Genomic DNA, 20,554 nt, shown 5'->3' on the forward strand with positions numbered 1-20,554 from the left:
TCAAATGCAAATGTTTGTATTAAAAATTATATATTGTGTCAAATAAAACAATTCTGTGTACAAATTTATACATGACAAAAATAAAACTCTTTTTGAATAACACTGTGTAAAAAAAGTGCTGCTGTTCTGATGTAATAATTCTATAAGCAACAGGCTCACAAAGGCATTAGTAAACACTTAAATTGCATTGAAGGGATCACATAAGGCACAGACATCAGTTATTTAGAAGTTAAAATAGTCCCAATACAGCTTTCAGTCGGCTGACAGGTTACCTTTACACATTATCTGAAAACTCTGAATGTAGGAGGCTGGCTAATATCCCATGTTAACTTACTGTATCAAGGAAAAACACAGGGAGAACTTGTGATCACCCCCAGGCCCCCATTCAGCATTTCCGAAGGCTGGTCTGGCATAATTGTTAACGTGACAGAATCAGCAACTGCTTTTAGAGCAACTTCTTATCTGTTGCCTCCTTCTTCTCCCCAAACTTTCTGCTAGATTGTTTTCCTAGGATTTTTATCTGAGTTATAGACAGCATTTAATCCCAACAGAGAATGAGGAGGAGGGCTTTTGGTCCTCAACCAGTAACTACTGACAAGACGCACACAACTGCTCGCACAGTTAACATAAAAGAGGTCTTAAATTCTGAACAACCTGAATCATTCTCAGCCTTTTTCAATCACAATATGTGTGATTATTACCAGTGTAGTGTAACACTGGAGCACTGGAAGGAAATGAGAAACAGAAACTAATTTAAATGTTTAGCTGCTCAGCCACAAACAGAATACAAAATTTAAGCCCCCTCCAAATTTCTCGTTGTAAGGGTTTGCTAAATCTTACACAAAGAAAATACTCTTAAAACCAACAGGCACAGAATTTCCAGTTGTATCTTAAGCAACAAGGAGTTTAACAAGAAAAAAAGCTTAAGTTTATACATTTGCCACCCTCGCTTCTTGTACTAATCCTTTTACAGATGAATTTTCAGTTTTGACTGCATTAGCACATGCAGCGCACCAAGACTGGCATTGCAGGTCTGAGTTTTGATCAGTAAGATTAACGTTTACTGACACAGGTGATCGGAGAGTAACAGACGCTATGCTACACTTAGTCTAAGCACTTTCACTCTTAAACAGAAGGATTCTAGGCACTTCATTCTCTGAGAAATTTGCATTAACCATGTCTGAGTTACCTACATTTGTTCTATTACTAAAAAAAAAATCCAGAGGAACACTAGACATCCATCTCTCTGCTGGATTTAAATTCTCTAAGTGATGTGTATGTTAATCAGCTGGAAAGCAGAGAATCTCTCTCCGTATGCCGGGTCTGCCTCAGCAGCACTTTCTTCACCAGACTGTTCTTTGTCGAGCATAAAAAAACCGGCACCTGCGCTACCTGGACCGCCTGCGTGCGTCAGGTCAGGGATGTGGCGAATGTCAGGACTGTCACCGTGCCCAGCTAACTGCTTCCTTCCACTGCACGAGCAATTCTGCTTTTAAGACTGCACTGGAACAATCTCACCGGTACTAGGGATATTAATTCTGGGCCCAGATACCTCAGTATCAGTCATTTTCTCTACAAAGTAGTTATCATAGAATAATTTGAAATTACTATGTTAGAGACTTCTACTTAACAAAGATACTGGCTCCTTTTAAGACAAGAGCATAAAACTGAATGTAAATAAATAAGCCAGCGCACCGTTACAGCTACGATTTTTAACAACCAAGTCAGAAAATTCAAAGCTGTGGTTTCTGCAGCACCTACAGCATTAAATTACACATGCTATGGCAACACAGTAAATGCTATATACAGTAGGAAAATGCTACATATTCATGTGCTGTTGCCAAGTTATAGCTGCCATAGGAACCATAATTTGCTTTTTCTGACTTGTTTAGAATCCCACCTACAACACCGCTGATTATGATAGTTTAGATAAACTTGTACAAGTGTTCCACATTACTTCTGATGGAAAAAAAAATCTATTCAATGAGAACACAAGAACTCTAGCACAGTTTTGCTCACACCTATACACAGCCGTGGCCGCTAGTCACGACACACACTTTGTAAACTACTTTTCAGCACAACCTCAATAGCCACCTTTCGTGATGTGGGTTACTGTTCCGGAGAGCAGCAAAATTTTCTGGTGCAAACAACTAGGAAAAAAATTAATTAAGTTAGGTTGGGTAGAACTTCAGCAATATTTTAACACAATTCAGCTTCCAGCACGCAGTGACCAAAGACAAACATTCAAAGTGCAGGGACATAAACCTATCAGCATTTGTAACCAATGTCATACAAGCAACATTTGCTGGATCCAGTAAAAAAATGGACAGAACAAAAGTATAACTGTTACTGTGTCTGAAATTAAATACCCAAAATTAAGGGAATATAATTCTAAACAAAAATAATTGGTAAAAGTAATGCGTTCCCTCACAAAAGTCCCATCAGGTTTAAAACACGCTGTCAAAATGTTGTCACTAAACTGCTTTGGTTACAAATGGCTGTTCACAGGTTTGGTTTTGTTTTGCAGAGGAATTCTCTTTGTTCAAGTGACCGAATCCTTCTTCCTTCTAAATGGTGACTTCAGTCTTTTCCACATGCTGCTTTTCGGTTTTGATTTTTTTTCCATTGCCATTACTGCTTCTTTTTCTTTCCTGCGGATTTCTCGCACAAGAGCATGAAATACATCATCAATATAGTAACGGTATGCAGCTGAAGTTTCAAAAAAAGGGCAGTTGAATTCTCGTGCTAAAGCAGAGCCTTCTTCTTTGGAGACCTGGGGAAAGAAAATGTTCACGCTTGTCAAGAAAGCCAAACCCAGGAAGTTTTATTTCTTTACCGTTTCTTGCTCTGCTTCTCTTTAACTGTGCACGCACCCTCCCAATTCCAGAACAGCCCGTTTCCACTGACCTCTAAATTTTTCTCCACAAACCTGTTTTTCTTTCACTTTCACTCACTGCTACTCTAGCAATGCAATCATCTGCAAGAGACTCTTCTGGACACTAACGAAACAGCAATGTCCTTCAAATGAGTATTTTTTTCTTGGAGTCCAATCTAGAAGTTGCCTAACACAAGCTGTCCTCAGCCCTAAGCCAAGCATTTGTCAGTTTGGTAAACTAAGAGTATTTCCTTCACCTGGTCAAAATTATGATGTTTGTCAAACTACTACCCAGAACCAAGCAAAACCCTTCCAAAAAAACCCCACAAACCCTAAAACCAGCCTTGCTGAGGCCCACAGAAAAGCAACACTTGCTCCTCATTCTATACATCTTTTAGCACGGGTGTTTTACCAGTCACCCTAATTTTCCTGCTACAACGCACACTGAAAATTCATCTAATTCCAGGTATACAGAGAGCACCTCTGGAACTTGTTTTCCAAAGTACATTCCCTTCAAGTGAAGCTCTGCTTCAAATTGTCTTCCCACAGACAGCAGTTACTGTTTTCTTAATTTTCCTTTCTGTCCATTTTTATCCAAGTTCTCCATTTCTAGAGCACTTGCATCTGCAATTTGTACTACTATCTGCAAGTGGTTTACAGAATGCTAAGTCTCTATTAACAGTATCCCCTTTCATGAATGAAAAAAAAAAAAAAACCAAACCAAAAACCAAGAGCAGCTGAGACCCAAAGCATCAACTTGAAGACTTTACTTTGGCGGCTGCTAAACGCGTTTGGTTATTCGACACATTCAGGATTAAACAAGTACTTCTCTACTGTTCATCTTGCTATATAGTGAAGAAGCAAAACAATTACAAGAGCATAACCTCTCGTATTACTGCATTTTACAACAGAAGTAGCTTGTAGTTATGAGCCTCTGTTCGGCCATTTACCTGCCGTAGCTGTGTCAGATCAGATTTATTTCCCACCAGGACCACGGGAGTGTCATCAGTGCGTCGAACACGATATATTAGCTGTTTGAACTCACGCACTTCATGGAAACTGCGCCGGTCTGTGATTGAATAACAGATGATAAATCCCTCGCCAGCCCTCATGTATTGGTCTCTCATGGCCGTAAACTCTGCCTAGAAACAGACAATTACATTTCAATTGCACAAATACAATGACAGCCTAATTTGCTCTGAATGGGAAACACAACATGCATTCCAAAACCAGCTGCACAGGAACTCTTGTAAACAAGCTGGTCATCTATCTTCTTGTCCTGTTACATGTATGTATGGGATCGACACCAAGTTTCTCTTGCTATAGAAATCATACTAACACGTCACTGATCAGCCAATTGCCTGCTGATCATGAACAGCAAGGTGCAAAAGAGAAAGCACTACGTGAAACCCAAGTACCACCTGAGCTGCCTACCTAGAGACAGTATGTTACAAATGTTAAAAGCAATATAATGCTTAGAAGAAGTAAGAGAGCTCAAAAAAATTTTGAAAGAAAAGACAGGCATACTTTTACAGGAGTTCTGTCCCTACACCTGACCATTACAGACTTCTTTACATCCTCCCAATTTGATTATTACTCACATACCTGCCCTGCTGTGTCCAAGATATCTAGATTGGCAGGTTCATCATCGATGCGTATTCGGATTTTATAAGCATCCTCTGTGATCCACAGCACGTCAGAAAGAATGAGATTGGAATACAATTGCAATACTCATTAGTCATCAATTCACAAAGAAAATCTTACGCTACAAGAACCTAATCTGGCAATATTACTATACCACATGAGTCTCATCTTTGCTTAACAAATAACAAATTAAAAATCAATTTTTAATTGTCCTGGTGTGATTTAGTATCCTCCCAACTGTTTGCTAAAATCATGCTATTGTACACGCTATTTCTGGCAGATATGTGGCCACATCCTATAAATTAATTTTGGACACCTTGGTAGAAAGGACAGAGTAAGAGCATTAAGTTTTTCTCAAAGCCAGAAAATACCCGTGATTCAGGAGAACTGGCCACACCAATTGTCATCTTCTTAGCTGTAAGACAGTAACTATCGTGTCCCTCTCAGTCAGCACTCCCACACTACAACAGCACGCTTTCAACATGAAGCTGGCTGCTTTTCCCGCTTTTCCTTTGACAGCATAACTGTAGGCTAAGGCTTCCCTTAGAGTCGCTGCAAAACTTATTCAGAAATACAGTAACTTGTTAAGCATTTCCATTCCTCCCAATTTCTAAAACAGAGCACACTTTGGCCTGTCAGATGTATTAATTAAGCAGAGAGCTGATTAAGCAGGGCTGAGCTACAGCAAGGAGACTAGGGGGTTTTTTAATAGACAAGTAATAATCACTTAGAAGCAGGTTTTCATCCTTGTCTGCCAATGCACAAACAAATACAGAGCGCGCATACCCTGAATGGCTGTGACAGCAAAGTTAAGGATCTAAAACTCACATATCCCAGCCCTCACGGCAGCCTCAAGACTCTTAATACCTTTGAAATTAGTGATTTTAGGGACCTGGGTCCTCAACCTACAGCCACACGTAAAGCTTTCTTTTCACTGAGGACTTTAAAGGAGCGGCCCCCCAGCAGCTTCACCTGCTCAGAGAGGGCGCGAGCAGCAGGGAGGAGAAAGGAGGGATTTTCCTCACCAATTGTGGGATCGTGATCCTCTGGAAACCGGTGGCTGATGAACTGCATGGTCATGGCTGGAGACACAAACGAGAGGCACAATCGCAGCAGCCCGGGTCAGCGCGGCCGGCCCGGCGCCCCCCCGCACACACCCGAACCCGGCAAGAGGCGCCGCGCCCGGAGCGGGGCCCGGGGCCGCCACGGGAGCCCCGGCGGGTGGAACAACCTCAGCCCCATGGGCCGGGTGCGGGCGGAACGCGGGGGGCAGCGCGGGCCCAGCGCCCCCCCGCCTGCCCCAGAGCCGGGCCCCGCACCGCCCCAGCGCTACCCCCCCGGGATGCCCCAGAGTCCCCCCCGGGCCGCCCCAGCGCTCTCCCCCGGGATGCCCCAGAGTCCCCCCCGGGCCGCCCCAGCGCTCTCCCCCGGGATGCCCCAGCGTCCCCCCCGGGCCGCCCCAGCAGGACGCATGGGTCGCCCCAGAGCCGGGGGGGTACACGGCCCGCCGGGGCCGCCCCCGCCGTACGCACCGCTCTTGCCGACGCCACCCGCGCCCAGCATCACCAGCTTGTACTCGCGGGACTGTCCCGGGGCGCCGCCGCCCGGGCGGGCGCCGGAATCCATCTCCTCAGCGCCGCAGGAGCCGCCGCCGCTGGGGAGGAGACGAGAGCGTGAGCACCGGTACCTGCGCCGCGGGCCCTGCCCCGCCGCCCCCCGCCTCACCGTCAGGCTGCTCCGCGCCGCATCCCACCGGCCGCGCTGCGGGACGAGGCAGCGACGCCAAAATGGCGGCGGCTCCTCCACCGCCCGCGAGCGGCCCGGCCCCGCGCGCCACGCCCAGGCCGCGGCGGCAGGGCGGGGCTCGGACGGCGGCCCGGAGGGGCCAAAAAAGCCCCGCGGCGCCCGCGCCCGGCCCGAGGCCGCTCCCGCATCTGCTCCCCAAAACCCACCCTCTGACTGCGCCGCGGTCCAACCTCACCCACAAAGAACCAGCAAGCAGCAGAATATTTATACATTTATTTATAATGAAAGTATGGTTCTAATTATTTACAACACATAGGAAAGACAATATTTGTACAAGTGAGCCAGCGAGGTCTTTCAGTGTGCAGCAACACACACCTCCCCAGTTTTGAAAACTTATTTCTCCCGTCTCAAAAGCTGACCAGCACCTCACAGCAGTCCCATGCACCACTTCTCCCTACAAAAAGAGTTCTTTCTGCAACAGCCACCCCACCAAGAAAGCCCGTGTTGCAGTTTGTGTCCGTAAACAATACAACGACTTATTCCCAGGTTCCACTTCTGCGCTTCGAGGCAAGAGCCACACTTGCACTCCGGCGCTGGTGCCACACGGACCCGGTTGCTTTTTCGTTGTTAAACCACCGTGAAACAGAAGGGGTAGAATCAAGTAAGTGAATGAGTTATGAGAAGAGGGCGAACCTCAGGTGGAGGAGTTCCGGCCAAATTGCTGAATGGGAATGAATCCAGGGGTGACTGGAGAAGATTAAGTACCAGTGCTACAGTGCCAAGTCCACCTGGGGATTAGCGGCAAGATGAACCCATCCAAAAACCTGAGCATCCCCCCGCCCTGACATCTGGCTAGAACGAGAAGTTGTGGGATTAGTAAAACCACATCTTAAAGGAAAAAAAAAAAAAAAAAAAAAGTGCTGAGTTACAGGATGCTTAAGGTAAAAACAAATTAAGAGGTTTTAGGAAATGCAATCTTCAAGTTTTTCAGAGCTACTGTATATTCCTTTCCTTTGTTGAAAGTCCAAACATTGAAGCCGGGGCCACCGCTAGCTCAACGGGACTGCAAACACGGGCTGACAGCAGGAACACTCAAAATACGAACACCAGGTATAGAATGAAGTCAGCATGGCTGACACTTTCCATTTGTAAGTTATCCTGGAAAAATGGGAAATGCAGACCGACAGGCTTCCCTTGTTCCTCTTTACAGTACTTCCCCCACTGTATAAGGGACTAGCCCTGTCAGAATACTATTTCAAATATTTTTTTAATTGCCAAATTCACTGCAGAAATAAGGATTTAAAAAATAACGGAGCCCTTTCAAGGGGGAATACTGAACCTTTAGCTTCTGCAAATGTAAAAACAATGCATATTTTCAAAATTCATTCTGTAATATACATGCATTATTGCTAGACAGGGGGCGGGGGGGTGAAGATGGGGGAAGATGAATGAAAACTCTTCTGCAGCTTTTACGGTGCCATCCAAAATGGCATCTGTTGTTTAGCTCGCTGTTGTGAGGAAGGGTACTGGTACCCCAAACTCCATCCCTGTGAAAAAGTACTTGCGTTTTTATGGCCGCCATGCTCCTCTTCTTCATCTGATGAGTCTCCAGCATATGCCACTAATCCAAAGCCCTTTTCTGCAGTTTTCATCTTCTTAGCTTGATGATCTAGGAGGGGAAAACAAAACAATCCCCCCGGCCCCCAAGAAGGAAAAATAAAAATAAAGAGATAAAATGCCCCAAAATGAGTTAATAAAAAAAGACGTTAATTGTAAATTGTTAGTTGGACACCATTTTGAGGTCACAAGGCCAATGGTCATCCAAGGTCGAAGGCCACACGAAACAGCACCAGCAACAGCACATGTGATCCATCAGAACCATGTAAGAGAACAGAGAAAGAAGAAAGAAACACACAAAAAAAGTAAAGTTAGCAAATGGGTCTAAGCGATGACAATTTCACCGTTAAAGAGATAAATATGTAAAGAAAAGTAGAAATTTTGTTCAAAAGAAAGCTAACAGAAGAGCAACCTCTGGGACCAATACTGCAGAGAAACTAAGGTTAAACAGGCTAACGTGATGTACCTGCAGACCTGAAAGGCACTGAACTACCAGGAGAGTTAAAACGATTACACGTTTTACCAAATCGCAAACACTTGATGTATGACAGCCCTATGGAAGGATGAAATCTGACAGCACTTCTGTTGTCTGCAGATACAACTCATGTCTGTAAATACACACCTGAACCACAACTCCCACCGACACTCCTTAGTGCCTCTAGAGATAGCTGTTCACAATGTAAAGCCACATGATATCCGTGTTACAAAACAATCCTATGAGATTCTGTGCCTCAGCTGACTGACGGGTCAAAACCATCCATCTTTAGTCCTTAATTACACTCTCATTCATACAGGTATTTATTAAAGTTTTAAGAGAAGCATGTGTGCACAATCACAGCAAACAGAGGTGATTTTAGGGAAGTGCAATATGATCTGCTTTTCACTTCAACATGTGGTATAGGGAACAGCCAAAAAAAAAAAAATCACCAATTTAAACAATTGTTAAGACCATTGCAAACTCATTTGGGAAAGGAAACTTGGCTTACACGTGTATTTTATTCATTGCACTCACCATGGTTGCCTGGTAAAGACCCCGCACCATTTCTTTCTTCAGATTCCGATTTCATCCCAGTGACAGGAAAAGCTGGCGGAGGCATCAACTGCCTATTTAAAACAACGCAAGACCTTACTTTTCTTTTTTGAAAGCAGCAAAGACTCAAAGGTAACAGCACACAAATCCACAACTCAGTCCTTGGCCTGCGGAGTTTAATTGCTGGACTAATCTAGTGGCCTTCTATGATGGAGTGACTGCATCAGTGGACAAGGGAAGAGCACTACTATCACCTGCCTGGACTTCTGTAGGGCCTTCAACACGTCCCCCCAACTCCTCATCTCTAAATAGGAGAGACTGATTTGATGGATGGACTACTAGATGGGTAAGGAATTGGCTGGATAGCTGCATCCAAAGAGTTACACTCAACAGCTCAATGTCCAAGTGGAAACCAGTAACAAGTGGTATCCCTCAAAGGCCCATACTGGGACCAATACTATTTAATATCTTCATCAATGACATCGACAGCAGGATCGCGTGTGCCCACAGCTAGGCTGCGGACGACACCAAGCTGAATGGTGCAGTCCACACCTCAGAGGGAAGGGATGCCACCCAGAGGGACCCCGACAGGCCTCGGGAGTGGGCCCACGCAAACCTCACTAAATTCAACAGCGCCAAGTGCAAGGTCCTACACCTGGGTCACAGCAACCCCCGGCATCAACACCAGCTGGGGGATGAAGGGACTGAGAGCAGCCCGGCGGCAAAGGACTGGTAGATACAAAACTGGACACGAGCCAGCAACACGTGCATGCAGCCCAGAAAGCCAACCATGTTCTGGGCTGCACAAAAAGCAGCATGGCCAGCAGGCTGAGGCAGGCAAGCTTCTCTCTCTGCTCTGCTCTCAAGACCCCACCTGAGGCATTGCATCCAGCTCGGGGGTTCTCAGCACAAGACATGGACCTGTTAAGAGCAGGTCCAGAGGAGGGTCACAAAAACAATCAGAAAGCTGAACACCTCTCCAATGAGAAGAGGCTGAGAGAGTTGGGGTTGCTTGGCCCAAAGAAGAGAAGGCTCTGGGGACATCTTATTACAGCCTTTCAGTACCTAAAGGGGGCTTATAAGAAAGGTGGAGAGACTTTTTACCAAGGCCTGTAGTGACAGGACAAGGGGTAATGGTTTTAAATTAAAAGAGGGCAGATTTAGTTTAGATATAAGGAAGAAATTATTTTCCACTGGCTTCCCAAACAAGTTGTGGATGCCCCATCCCTGTAAGTATTGAAGGTCAAGTTGGACAAGTCTTTGAGCAACATCCTCTAGTGGAAGGTGTCCCTCCCCATGGCAGACAGGGTGGACTAGATGATCTTTAAAGGTCCCTTGCGACCTAAACCATGCTATAGTGCTACGTAATAAAGTGCAAGCCCAGCAGTTTTGTGGCTTAATGTACTGGAGTGCATAAAGAGCAGCAGTGATGCCTGATGACTTCAAATAGCTATGCTGAATTTAGAACTACACACAACATGAAGAACATAAAAAACTTTACCAATGCCTTTGATGTATTTCATAATGACCAGAAAACAAAAAGGAACTATCAAGTAAATCTTTCTCTGAAACTTCAGGCCGCAAAATTTCATGTTTACAACTTCTTCAGATTTGTTTTAAGATTGGAATCATTTAAAGTGTAAGTAATAACCTATTTCACAAGGATATTTTGTTATCCCAAGAAGGTGGACAAAATACCAGACTCAAATTAAGAGCATACAGACTTAGGGAGGAGTGGAAATTAAGCTATTTTCATTAGGTAGCACGAAAAGGTTACCCTTGCACCCCTTCACCTTAAAAAGACACTCACCACCCCGTTTCCCCCCTCCAAAACCAAACACCTCTCCCAACCCACAAGTCACAGAAGTACCGATTCCCTCTGAAATCAGCTTTCTATCAGAACCACAAAAGACCTGAACATAATTCTTTTGTCCCTCACCTGTCCCTCTCTCTCTCCTTTCCTGAGGAACTTGCTGGCTTCGATCCGGCTCCATCGATTTCACTCTGACTGGAGAAGCCTGTACCTAAATTAGTCATATGAATGGGTCCATGCTATGAGCAGAAAAACACACGGCATTAGCAAATCTACAACTACAACATAAGCTATAGCTCCTTAATGATAATGATAGGAAACCCAACTTTTCAGAGCATACTGCCAACTAGCAGAAGAAACCACTAATCGGCATCGTTAAAATGCTTTCTCCTAAAAATACTGAGGGTAATGTAGTAAGAAACATGCCTGAGCACCAATATGGAAGGCACCTCACCACCTACTCCACCTTTTCAGTAGTTCAGGACAGTAAAGATAGCTGCTTAGTTCACAGATCAACTTATTACTTCTTCAATCAGCTCATTCTGAATAGTATATGGACCTCATGCCACATAAACTCTGCTCGAGATACTAATATTAGGTCTAGCATACAGGCAGTTCCCCCTTGTCTCTAGGCAAAGCTTTTATTAAGGGTGTCTGCCTGTGAGTTGGGGTATGTCATCAGAGAAGCATCTGCAGAAACTCCCTTTTCTCACACACAAGTCTAATAAAAATAATTTTGAGTTCTTCAAAGTCAACTGTCTATTATTTGCTATCTAAAAAAAAAAAGTCAATCTCTTAAAACTAGGTTTCTTGAAATCCTCTCAAGTGCAACCTGCAAGGAAGGTAAATGGGAAAATCTGGAAGTTATTGCCATATTTCCCTCCCACCCCTCAAAGAAGCCCACCCTAACATCCTACAAAAAAACCAACAATCAAAACCCAAAATAATCTCCCTTTACACTAACTAGTAACACGCTATTGCCATCTCTTTGACCTGAACGCACCGCTAGTCTCCACAAAAGACTGAGGGTAAGGAAAGTAAGCTGCCAATGAGCCAAGTCACAGTTTAAGAACAGTGCATCCACTCAAAGAAACCAAAGCGTGGCCCCGATGTTTTGTAACAACTGCTGCCGTCTGTCAAAGGTCTTGCATGACTGCTGCCAAATAAACTGTGCTAACAACAGTATCTGTCCAGCCAAGTTCCATTTTGGTGAATGAAGTAAAATTGCTGATTTTATTCCACCTGATATCCCAGCAGTCCTGACTCTCTCTCATCCGGTAGTTCCTCAGTGAAGCGTCTCTTTTGACCTTGGGGATGGGGTTGGACTTGTGGCTGTGCACCAGTTGGCATGGTTGTTTTTACTGGGGCAGCAGGAAGAAAAGGACCGCTCAGTGGACTCTGGCATGCAGTTAAAAAAAAAAAACAAAAAAAAAATTTATAATATGCATATAAAATATTAATTCAGTGTAGAGTTTCATACATAGGAGTAGAACACACAACTAGTTTCTCTTTGCAGGACCTAAGAGAAGCTGAAAGGAAATACACTTCAACAAGTGACCACTCCCTACAAATATCCTTTTGTGAAGAGTCGTCACAGGCTGTGATGCAGCTATGTAGGTTCAATGCATCTGAGTTACAGACAGTGATTAGTTTGAGGTGGAAGCATTCTATAAGTAAAAATACTTGTTTAATCTTTATGTTAACAGGTGGCTATAATATGAAAAACGCAGTACGAAGCAGCCTTCCCAACAATTCAGTTGCTTAGACAGAAACATCAGCAAAGCAATAACCACAAAAAAACCCAAACCCCATGCCTTAAGAAGTCGTCCTCCTCTGGAACTACTTTAAGTATTTTATTGCTAGCAAAGAAACAGCTTAATAAGTTGACAACTATAGGACAAATAATCTGTGGCAGTACCTGGCCAGTGCTGGCTGGAGGCTGTACTTGAGATATCGGATACTGTGTTGGCACAGGTGGAACTCCTGTAGGTAGTGTTGTTATAACTCCAGGTGCCAATGGTACTGCGGGTGGTACTATGCCTGGTACACCATATGGTGGCTGAACTGGTTGTTGAGGAGGGGGAACAACAGGATAACCAGACTGGTACCCATTGGAAGGGTAATACGATGGCTGTGAAGGTACGCTGTTTATAGCAGCAGGCTGTGTGAAGCCTGGTGACAGAAAGGGGGGAAAAAAGGGTCATCTTCAATACAGTTAGTCACAAAAATATCTATTTTAATTACCAAATGTAAAAGAAACTGGACTCTTTTTCAACTGAAGGACTTAAATTAAAAGGCTTCCACAGGTAAATAAATTCCACAAAACTAATTTTAAGTACAGCTCTGCAGAATGCAATGCCAAAGACTTCATTATTGCTGAGGTTTACCTGCTAAGGGTACTGCAGTGGTTATCTGATTCACAAATCGGGAGTATTCAGCATGAACCTACAAAGAATCGTCAAAGATTAGACAGTAAACATCTATTTATTGTATTAATCTTTTGCAGGCAAAAAACATCTTACAGTGTTTCCTCATAAAACTAAGGAGACTTTGATTACGGAACATACTATGCACAAACCCAGCAATAATCCAAACACAAAAACTGAAAACAAAAACCCACCGACCAAAACCCCACTGAACATCCCACTAATCCTGCTGGTCTCTGTGACAGAATCATTAAGATACAGGATAATCACAGGAAACAGCGGCAAACTAATTACTTCAGTAGAGACAAAATACTCAAAGCCAAAGAATCTAAAAGCTTACATATATTTTTCAAAAGAGGCTTTGTAGCCCATACTCAATTACCAACAATAACATAAAGACTGTCCCACAGGATTTTACTCAATTTGCATGATATCAGAAAAGCTGAGAAACTAATTTTCTATGTGTACACCTGAGACATTTTCTGAAGTTTTTTTGGTACAACAATCACTTTAGGAAAGATAAAGCAGACAGCATGGCTCTGGACAACATTTAAAGCTAAAGGAAGGGAAGCTACAGCAACCAGAAAAAAGCAGGATTCCTTTATGTTTGCATACAGTCAGACAATTCCCTGCCCCCCCACCCCAGGTCTGCTCAGGAAGCATTTGCAATTTTTTTCCCTGAAATTCCACTACTAAAGCTCCACCCTGAGAGATGTTTATTCACTGTACAAAAAAGACAGTAGTACTTAAAAGGGAAGACCTATTAGCAAGTCAGAACACACGGATAGTTTTGCCGAAAGCATAAAAAAAAAAATCATTAGCCAGGCACACGCTAAAGCTATGAGAGACTCTGAAACCTCGTATTTGTAAGAGCTACTCACAGTTTGCAATAGATTCTCACACAGCTTTTTAGCAGCTGCCAAACCTTCTGGCTTTGGGTGACTGAAAACATATACAAAAAAATACCTCATAAACAAATGTTTCTGCCAAATTTCATCAGCAACCTGCTGTCAGATCTTATCCCTTTAATGAGCGATCAGTCACCTTAACAGGACTCTAGCAGCTCTACAGCTATTTAGCACAACTGTGAACAAAAGTGGTGAGTATTTATTTTCTACATGAAAATTCAGGTTAGTCTAAATACAAGGAAAAAGCACAGAACACCGACTTGATCGGTCAATGCATTTTGTATTCTTCCCTTAAAGCTCAACATCACAAGCCAAGCCCAAGAACACAACTTTACTGTGTTCCCAATAAAAGCAATACCTTATAACCAAATAGCACTTCGTATCACATCACCATATGGCTGATATCTTTATCACTTTAGAGATCTCTACTACAATAAAAATCAGGAAAGATATTTGCAATTAAGAATTCCCCACATTGATTAAACATTAAGCTACATTCATGACTGGTCACTGGGATATTATTTCAAAAAACCCAATTCATACCTGATGTAGATGTACATGGGTTCAAAAGCTTCTCTGCCCGATGCCGGTTCTATGCAACCTGAGCCTTTCCCACGAAGAAAGACTTTGGCACCCGTTTCAATCTGAATGTGCTGCAAGTAAGAGCAACCAGGCCCCTCCACCTTCTCCTTCACATTAAATGTAGGTACAGCATGTTCCAGACCAACAAATAACTTGTCCTGAACATAATGCATCTGTAAACGTAACAGTAAAAGCTTATTATTTCACTCCAAGAATTAGGATCATTTCACTGGAAGCCAGAAATCTTACTTCTATGACACATCAGAACAGTTAAGTTGTCAGATGGCACAGTCAGCCCTTTGCTCTGCTGTAAGTAGGACTGCTCTCTCCATCCCTTTTCTTTTAGGAGGCTACTGTCATCCAAGTCTCACTCTTCAGACTCGGTCTCATTAGTCCTCCAGTTTTCCCAACATGCAAGGGTTTGGGGTTTTTTTTATTTTTTGGAGTGTTTTTTTGTTTTGTGGTTTGTTTGGTTTTTTAAATAAATGGCATACTACATGCAGACTTCATAATAGGTAAATCTTGTAATCGGTGATATTTGATGAAATTCACGTAAGTGAATTACTCACCCCTGACTGGAACGGAGGTTTTTGGCCAACTGCTGGAGACAACTGAGTAATAGGGGCTGGCTGGTGATAGACAGTAACTGTAGCTCCATTGAACGTTGGGCTAGAACCTGTGGCTGCTTTCACTACTCCATTAGTAATTATCTCTTTAATTCGGTTAACAGCTCCTAGTCGACAGAACATAAAATTCATTTATGCTTCAGCCCTTGTCAACTACGCAGATTAACCAAATCATGAAATGACTAGGCTACTTTCCCATGTTCTGTGACAGCAGATCTACAGGCAAAAAGATTGCACCTGACAGCACAGCGCAACATTAGCATTTTGGGACTGGATCACAAAGGATGGCAGCAAGCATCAGGGTTCTTTCTCCACTCTCACCCTGATAAACCTTATGCTAATATATGCAGATGGGCAGTGTCAGCCCACACATTTTAGTAAACTTTCCAGCATTTGCATTAACCCTGTATAGAATTTACATCTGCATGAAGGAGCAAACTAACATGCAAAAAATGGTTTACAGGCTGTGGAAATCAAGGTAGATACAAGTGGGCAGCTTCCAGTTTTGAGAGACAACTGGGGTAAGCTCATGGAACTGATACACAGAACAACTGAACACCCAGTTTATAGGGGGTTTTTTCGCCAGCAGGCATAAGCAAGACAGTAGCTCTTTGTGCTTCTAATGGAAATGTAGGTATTTCACGAGAAACATCCATACTTGTACATTAAAGGGAAGGTCTCCCTGTCACACACCTATTGTAATGGGATCTCAGCATGCGATCAGTAAATAAACTCATACACAAGAGCTGCAGCTGCCTAGGAACCCTGCTCACCCCCCCTACTTTCCTCGTACTCTATCTAAAGTTTCAGTTTCTTGACCAGTGCAGTACACAGCACCTTTGGTAGTTTGGAGCAGAGACCTTAAGATCAGCATTTAAATGGGGTCTCTTATCAACACCGAGATGTTTATAGCACAAATCCATACCAGTCATAACAAAGCCCTCTAGTCAAACCCCTTCATCACAAATAAGGAGAGGAAAAAGAAGAATGCTTTGTACACTTACTGTCAACCAACTCCCGTGTCTGACCCTGGACGTGAAGGTACAAAGGACGATCTCTGGAAAGGAAATGTCAAACATTTCATTAAACCTACAGAGAATATACAATAATGGATTCAATCTAATTATATTACAGTCATCTAGACACACAAAGTCTTCCATACAGATTTGAAATACTCTTCAAATAAGGAAGTGTACATATATTCCTTGAATATCATAGTGCTCATTAAGCAAAGCTTTGCACTGAAAACTAAAAAGATTCAGAAGTTATTTACATGATGATTTATTAAAGTTACATCACTGAAACCTTTAATTTGCTTATTCACATGAAAGGTTAACTAACTAGAAGCACCAAGTCTATGAAACATTAGCTCTCTTTCTCATTGGAAAGTTGCCCGCTCTCAACAAAACACACAAGAGTTCCTGTGTAGCATTCAGTTGGAAGAAATTCAGCAGTCTGATCTGTCAACTTCTGTTGTTTGGTTGGTTTTTATTTCACCCTTACAATATTAAGCAGGTAGGAAAGCAGCTATGCGGGCAGTACTATCATAATGGTAAACACATTTGAAACACTCAATAGTCAGTTTGCTCGGGTGCCCAAAGGTGACACAGCTCAAGAAAAACAAAAAAGCCCCACGACTTACCCACCCAATGAGGAAAAAAAGAAAGTAGAAACCCCCCAAAAAAAAGAAATACAAACCCAGGTCCCACTTTTGCTTTCTCTTCTGCAGTCATGAATCTCCCTCGAGTAGAGACAGCTGCTCCACTCAGTCGACTTATCTATAAACAATTTAAAAAACCCAGTGACAAGTTCACCAGTAATAAACAAAGCACACAGACACACCCCCCCTCAAGTTGTTTAAGCTACATTTTTTGCATGAAAAGACCAGAAGCCATTAACAAAGTGGAAAGAGAACGAATGGTGCCTGCTAAAGGATACTACCTCACCTCATCACATGACATTTTATCGAACAATCCAATGAACTGCTAAACAAAGTGTCCTAGAGAACACCACGAGCTTTGTAAAGAGGGGAAACAATCACCAAATATAGTTTATTGCAAGCTCTTTTCACCTTACAAACAGGTACAAATGTGCTGTCAATCGGACATAGATCCTGAACATACCTCATCCTGAGTCTGTCCTCTCGTTAGCAGGTTTCTGCACGTAAGGGGGACATCATTGATTTCTACCTCTGCTACCACAAGGTCATCTTTGCTTTTACTTGTAGCCGGACCTTTTCCCAGCGCCTGCAGCTTCAAAGACAACCATTGCAAAAGACCAGTGGTTGGAAAGCAGCGACAAGTGATGTAACAAACAAACTGACCCCAGTACTCTAGAGGGGAATATCCTTTCCACTCTCCCCTTAAAGCTGTTGAACCCAAAAGCTTTACAAATATTAGCAGAAAGAACATTGTATCTACTGTTTAATAATCTACCTCTTCACAACCCTGAGCCCAAATAAAAACACTAGTTTTACCTTCAGCACATTTTAATATAATTACTGTTTCTGTTCTCTAAAGGGAACCAGTGAAGTTGCTCAAATGGAAACCAAGGCATCCTACACTTGAATTGCCATCTCTGACAGAAATCTGAGAGACTAATAAAACATTTGATTCATACTTCTCTCTACTCCCCTTACACAGACATGGAATTCAGAAATCCTGTTCAAGATCTAAACTCATCCACACTACAATTACACTACTCCCCTCCCTCCCCCCCCCTTCATTTTTAAAGCAAGGGCAAAATATTTTGAGTCAGTATCTAAGTGCTAAGAAAGAAAAAGTCACAAACAGATTCAGAAGATATGGCGAAAGAGCTGGACTTACAACGAAAACCTTATAGCTTTTTCCACATACAGAGAACTCGATAATACATTCTTCTAAAAATTTCAAAATGCTTTTGGGGAAATAAACATAAGACAAGACTCTATAAAAAGAGAACCTTCCAGTAACATACAAAAGGTATCCATCCATCCACTCATGTCACATGAAGCATGGCACTTGCATGAGAGCCAGAAGGCAGCTATAGAGGGACATAGGTCTAATGCACTGTACATGCATTCTATTTCTCCATTACCTCCACACGTTAAAGGGTTAAAGGGGGGGAGGGGGGGGGAGATTACATTCAATAACCTGCAGGTTCTTTAATTTCTATTTGCTCACAATCTGAAATGCCATCAGAGTTAATTACTCTGGAAATGTTATCACTGAACATTTCCTAACAAAAGCAACATGTGCAATAGAAAAACAATCCCATTTGCAAATTAATTAATTGGTTAAGAAGTTCCCACAGCAATACAATTTGTCACAGGATGCCAGAGCTTATGAAAAAAACCCATAAGATGGAAGAATGAGATATCATAGTATCTTCAAATTTTTAGGTGTCTCAAACTGCCAGTCTGTGAACAGACTTCACGTCCATCTGGTGTGACTAAGGAGGCTTCCTGAAACCAAGCCATGGGCTCTTCAACACTAAAAACTTCACATCCTCAGACAGATGTCAAGTACTGAGGAACAGACACCATGATGCAGCAAACAATGTAAAACCACCCAGCAGAGCTGATAGCAATAATCAAAGAAAAACTTGTTACTTAAACATCATGAACTGAAAAGGCTGTAACAATCATTTTGGATACAGAAACTGCAGACAACCAACGATGGTAAACATGTGGCTGGGCACATTTGCCACTCTTTCTCATATTATCTGTGAATAAATCCAAATGAATACTCATTCTGATGCTGCCTCAAAAGGCAAACCCTTTGAACATAATGAGCAGTCCAATCAATGCTATGCATGTGAAGAAGAAAACACAATGTGCCATGAAAACATACTCTTCTTGTTAACTTTATATTTGAACAAGTTTGGAAGGAAACCTAAAACAGCTTTCTAAACTTGGCTCTAGCACAGGCTAATAACATACAGAAACGCAAGACTGTTCCTGTTACAGAAACTGGAAAACAGGCTTTAAGTTATAGTTGCTTTAGAACAGAAAGCTTCCACTGGAAGGGACCAAGGACAATCACAGTCCAACTGCATGACCACCTCAGGGCTGACCAAGGCTCAGGCCAGGGCTGACCAGAGCTGCCCAAGTTGTTTAGAACTTGGAAATCTGGCTCCTGCTGGTAACTTGTTTAAGCATGAAAATAACTTGGTCTCGTATTTTAAACTGGCTGGTTTAGACAGCAGGTTTTAAACTGGCTGTATGACTTAGAAAACACTTCAGAAAAAAACTTTAGCATCTTCCCACCGATTGCTTTGGTTAAGCTTTACAGAAGAGCAGCAGGACCGACGTCAGTGCTACACCACTGTTTTCTGCTACTCTGAAAAGAAATTTTAAAAAAAGGTTTTCCGATTGTTTTTTGTTATATCCTACTTTATAAAGCAAACCTCCCCCATTTCCTGTCTCCTCGGGAGCTATTCCGACAAAAAGAGGTCGCGGGTCTCCCGAAAACTGGCGTGACACGCACCCTCACCATCCCCTCGGGGCCCGGCAGACCCACCGGCGCGGCACGGCTCCAGCCGCCCCTCCTGCCCCCACCTTGTCCGCCGTGTTGGGCGCCGGCTTCAGTTTCCCTTTGGCCATTAACATCGCGTTGATCTTCGCGGCCACGGCGGCGGCCGCATCCAGCGCTCCAGAGGGGGCTGCGGAGCTCTCGGAGCCCGTCACAGCCGAGCCGCCATCGCCGCCGCCGGGAAAGGGGCGCCCGGGCAGCGGCGCCGTACCAGGGAGAAGGAAGGCGGGGGCCGGGCCGGGCTGGTCCCACTTACTGCGGCGCCTGGAAGAGAGAGAGGCCTCAGCGCCGGCCGCAGCCCACCGCCCCGCGGGGGCTCCAGGCCCCGCCACGCCCCGCAGCCGCCGCCCCAAGGCCCTTCCCCGGGGGCGCCCGCGGCCCAGCCTCACCCGCCCGCGGCCCCAGCGTCGCGCTGCCCTCCGCCACCCGCTGACATGGCTCCGGCCCGGCTCCACCGCCTCCGCGCCAGCCGCGGCGTCATTTCCGGCCTCGAGCCCGCCTCCGAACGCCCCTTCCGGCCGTTGCCACGGGGACGGCGCGGCCCGCGGCCGCCGATCCCTCAGGCGGGGCGGGCGGGGACCGGCACCGCACTGGCCGGGAGGACCGGACGGGGCGCGGTGCCTGCCGCCGCTCTCCCAGCGGGCGGCCCGCCCTTGTGCCTCGCCGCGGGGAAGCGGCCCACGCCGGTGCCGCGGGCGGGGCGGGCCGGGGAGCGCCCGCCGTGCGGGGCTGCCGCCGAGGGCGTCACGGGCGGGCTCCGGCGGGCGGGGCGGGCG

General features: G+C 44.3%; 2 protein-coding genes and 1 non-coding gene across 6 annotated transcripts; all 3 read right to left on the reverse strand.

Moving 5' to 3' along the window:
* RIT1 (Ras like without CAAX 1) lies at positions 1-6,380 on the reverse strand. The gene is made up of 6 exons (XM_055696840.1): positions 6,245-6,380; positions 6,052-6,173; positions 5,545-5,601; positions 4,481-4,554; positions 3,826-4,017; positions 1-2,773 (listed from the first exon to the last, which is right to left on the reverse strand). Exons 2-6 carry the CDS (start codon positions 6,143-6,145, stop codon positions 2,543-2,545), a joined length of 648 nt encoding a protein of 215 aa, XP_055552815.1. The 5' UTR covers positions 6,146-6,173; positions 6,245-6,380; the 3' UTR covers positions 1-2,542.
* A 143-nt stretch (positions 6,381-6,523) lies between these two features.
* On the reverse strand, positions 6,524-20,528 carry KHDC4 (KH domain containing 4, pre-mRNA splicing factor). 4 transcript variants are annotated; one of them, XM_055696687.1, is made up of 14 exons: positions 20,168-20,528; positions 19,805-20,042; positions 17,391-17,513; positions 16,966-17,045; positions 16,272-16,324; positions 15,211-15,374; positions 14,603-14,814; positions 14,033-14,093; positions 13,113-13,170; positions 12,644-12,897; positions 11,968-12,123; positions 10,852-10,964; positions 8,895-8,986; positions 6,524-7,934 (listed from the first exon to the last, which is right to left on the reverse strand). In XM_055696687.1, the coding sequence occupies exons 1-14, from the start codon at positions 20,257-20,259 to the stop codon at positions 7,735-7,737; spliced, it is 1,896 nt and encodes a 631-aa protein (XP_055552662.1). In that variant the 5' UTR covers positions 20,260-20,528; the 3' UTR covers positions 6,524-7,734. The 4 variants fall into 4 exon arrangements, 3 of the variants coding, with proteins under 3 accessions (XP_055552662.1, XP_055552661.1, XP_055552663.1); XM_055696686.1 differs by having other exon boundaries at positions 17,391-17,519; positions 20,168-20,527; XR_008729889.1 differs by having other exon boundaries at positions 7,890-7,934; positions 10,852-10,936; positions 17,391-17,519; positions 20,168-20,527.
* Positions 14,915-15,043, reverse strand: LOC114014595 (small Cajal body-specific RNA 4). The gene has a single exon (XR_003558153.1). It is a non-coding gene; the product is annotated as a small Cajal body-specific RNA 4 (non-coding RNA).
* Positions 20,529-20,554: the final 26 nt, after the last annotated feature.

Source organism: Falco cherrug, chromosome 19 (genome assembly GCF_023634085.1).
Source record: "Falco cherrug isolate bFalChe1 chromosome 19, bFalChe1.pri, whole genome shotgun sequence".
Taxonomy (NCBI): Eukaryota; Metazoa; Chordata; class Aves; order Falconiformes; family Falconidae; genus Falco; species Falco cherrug.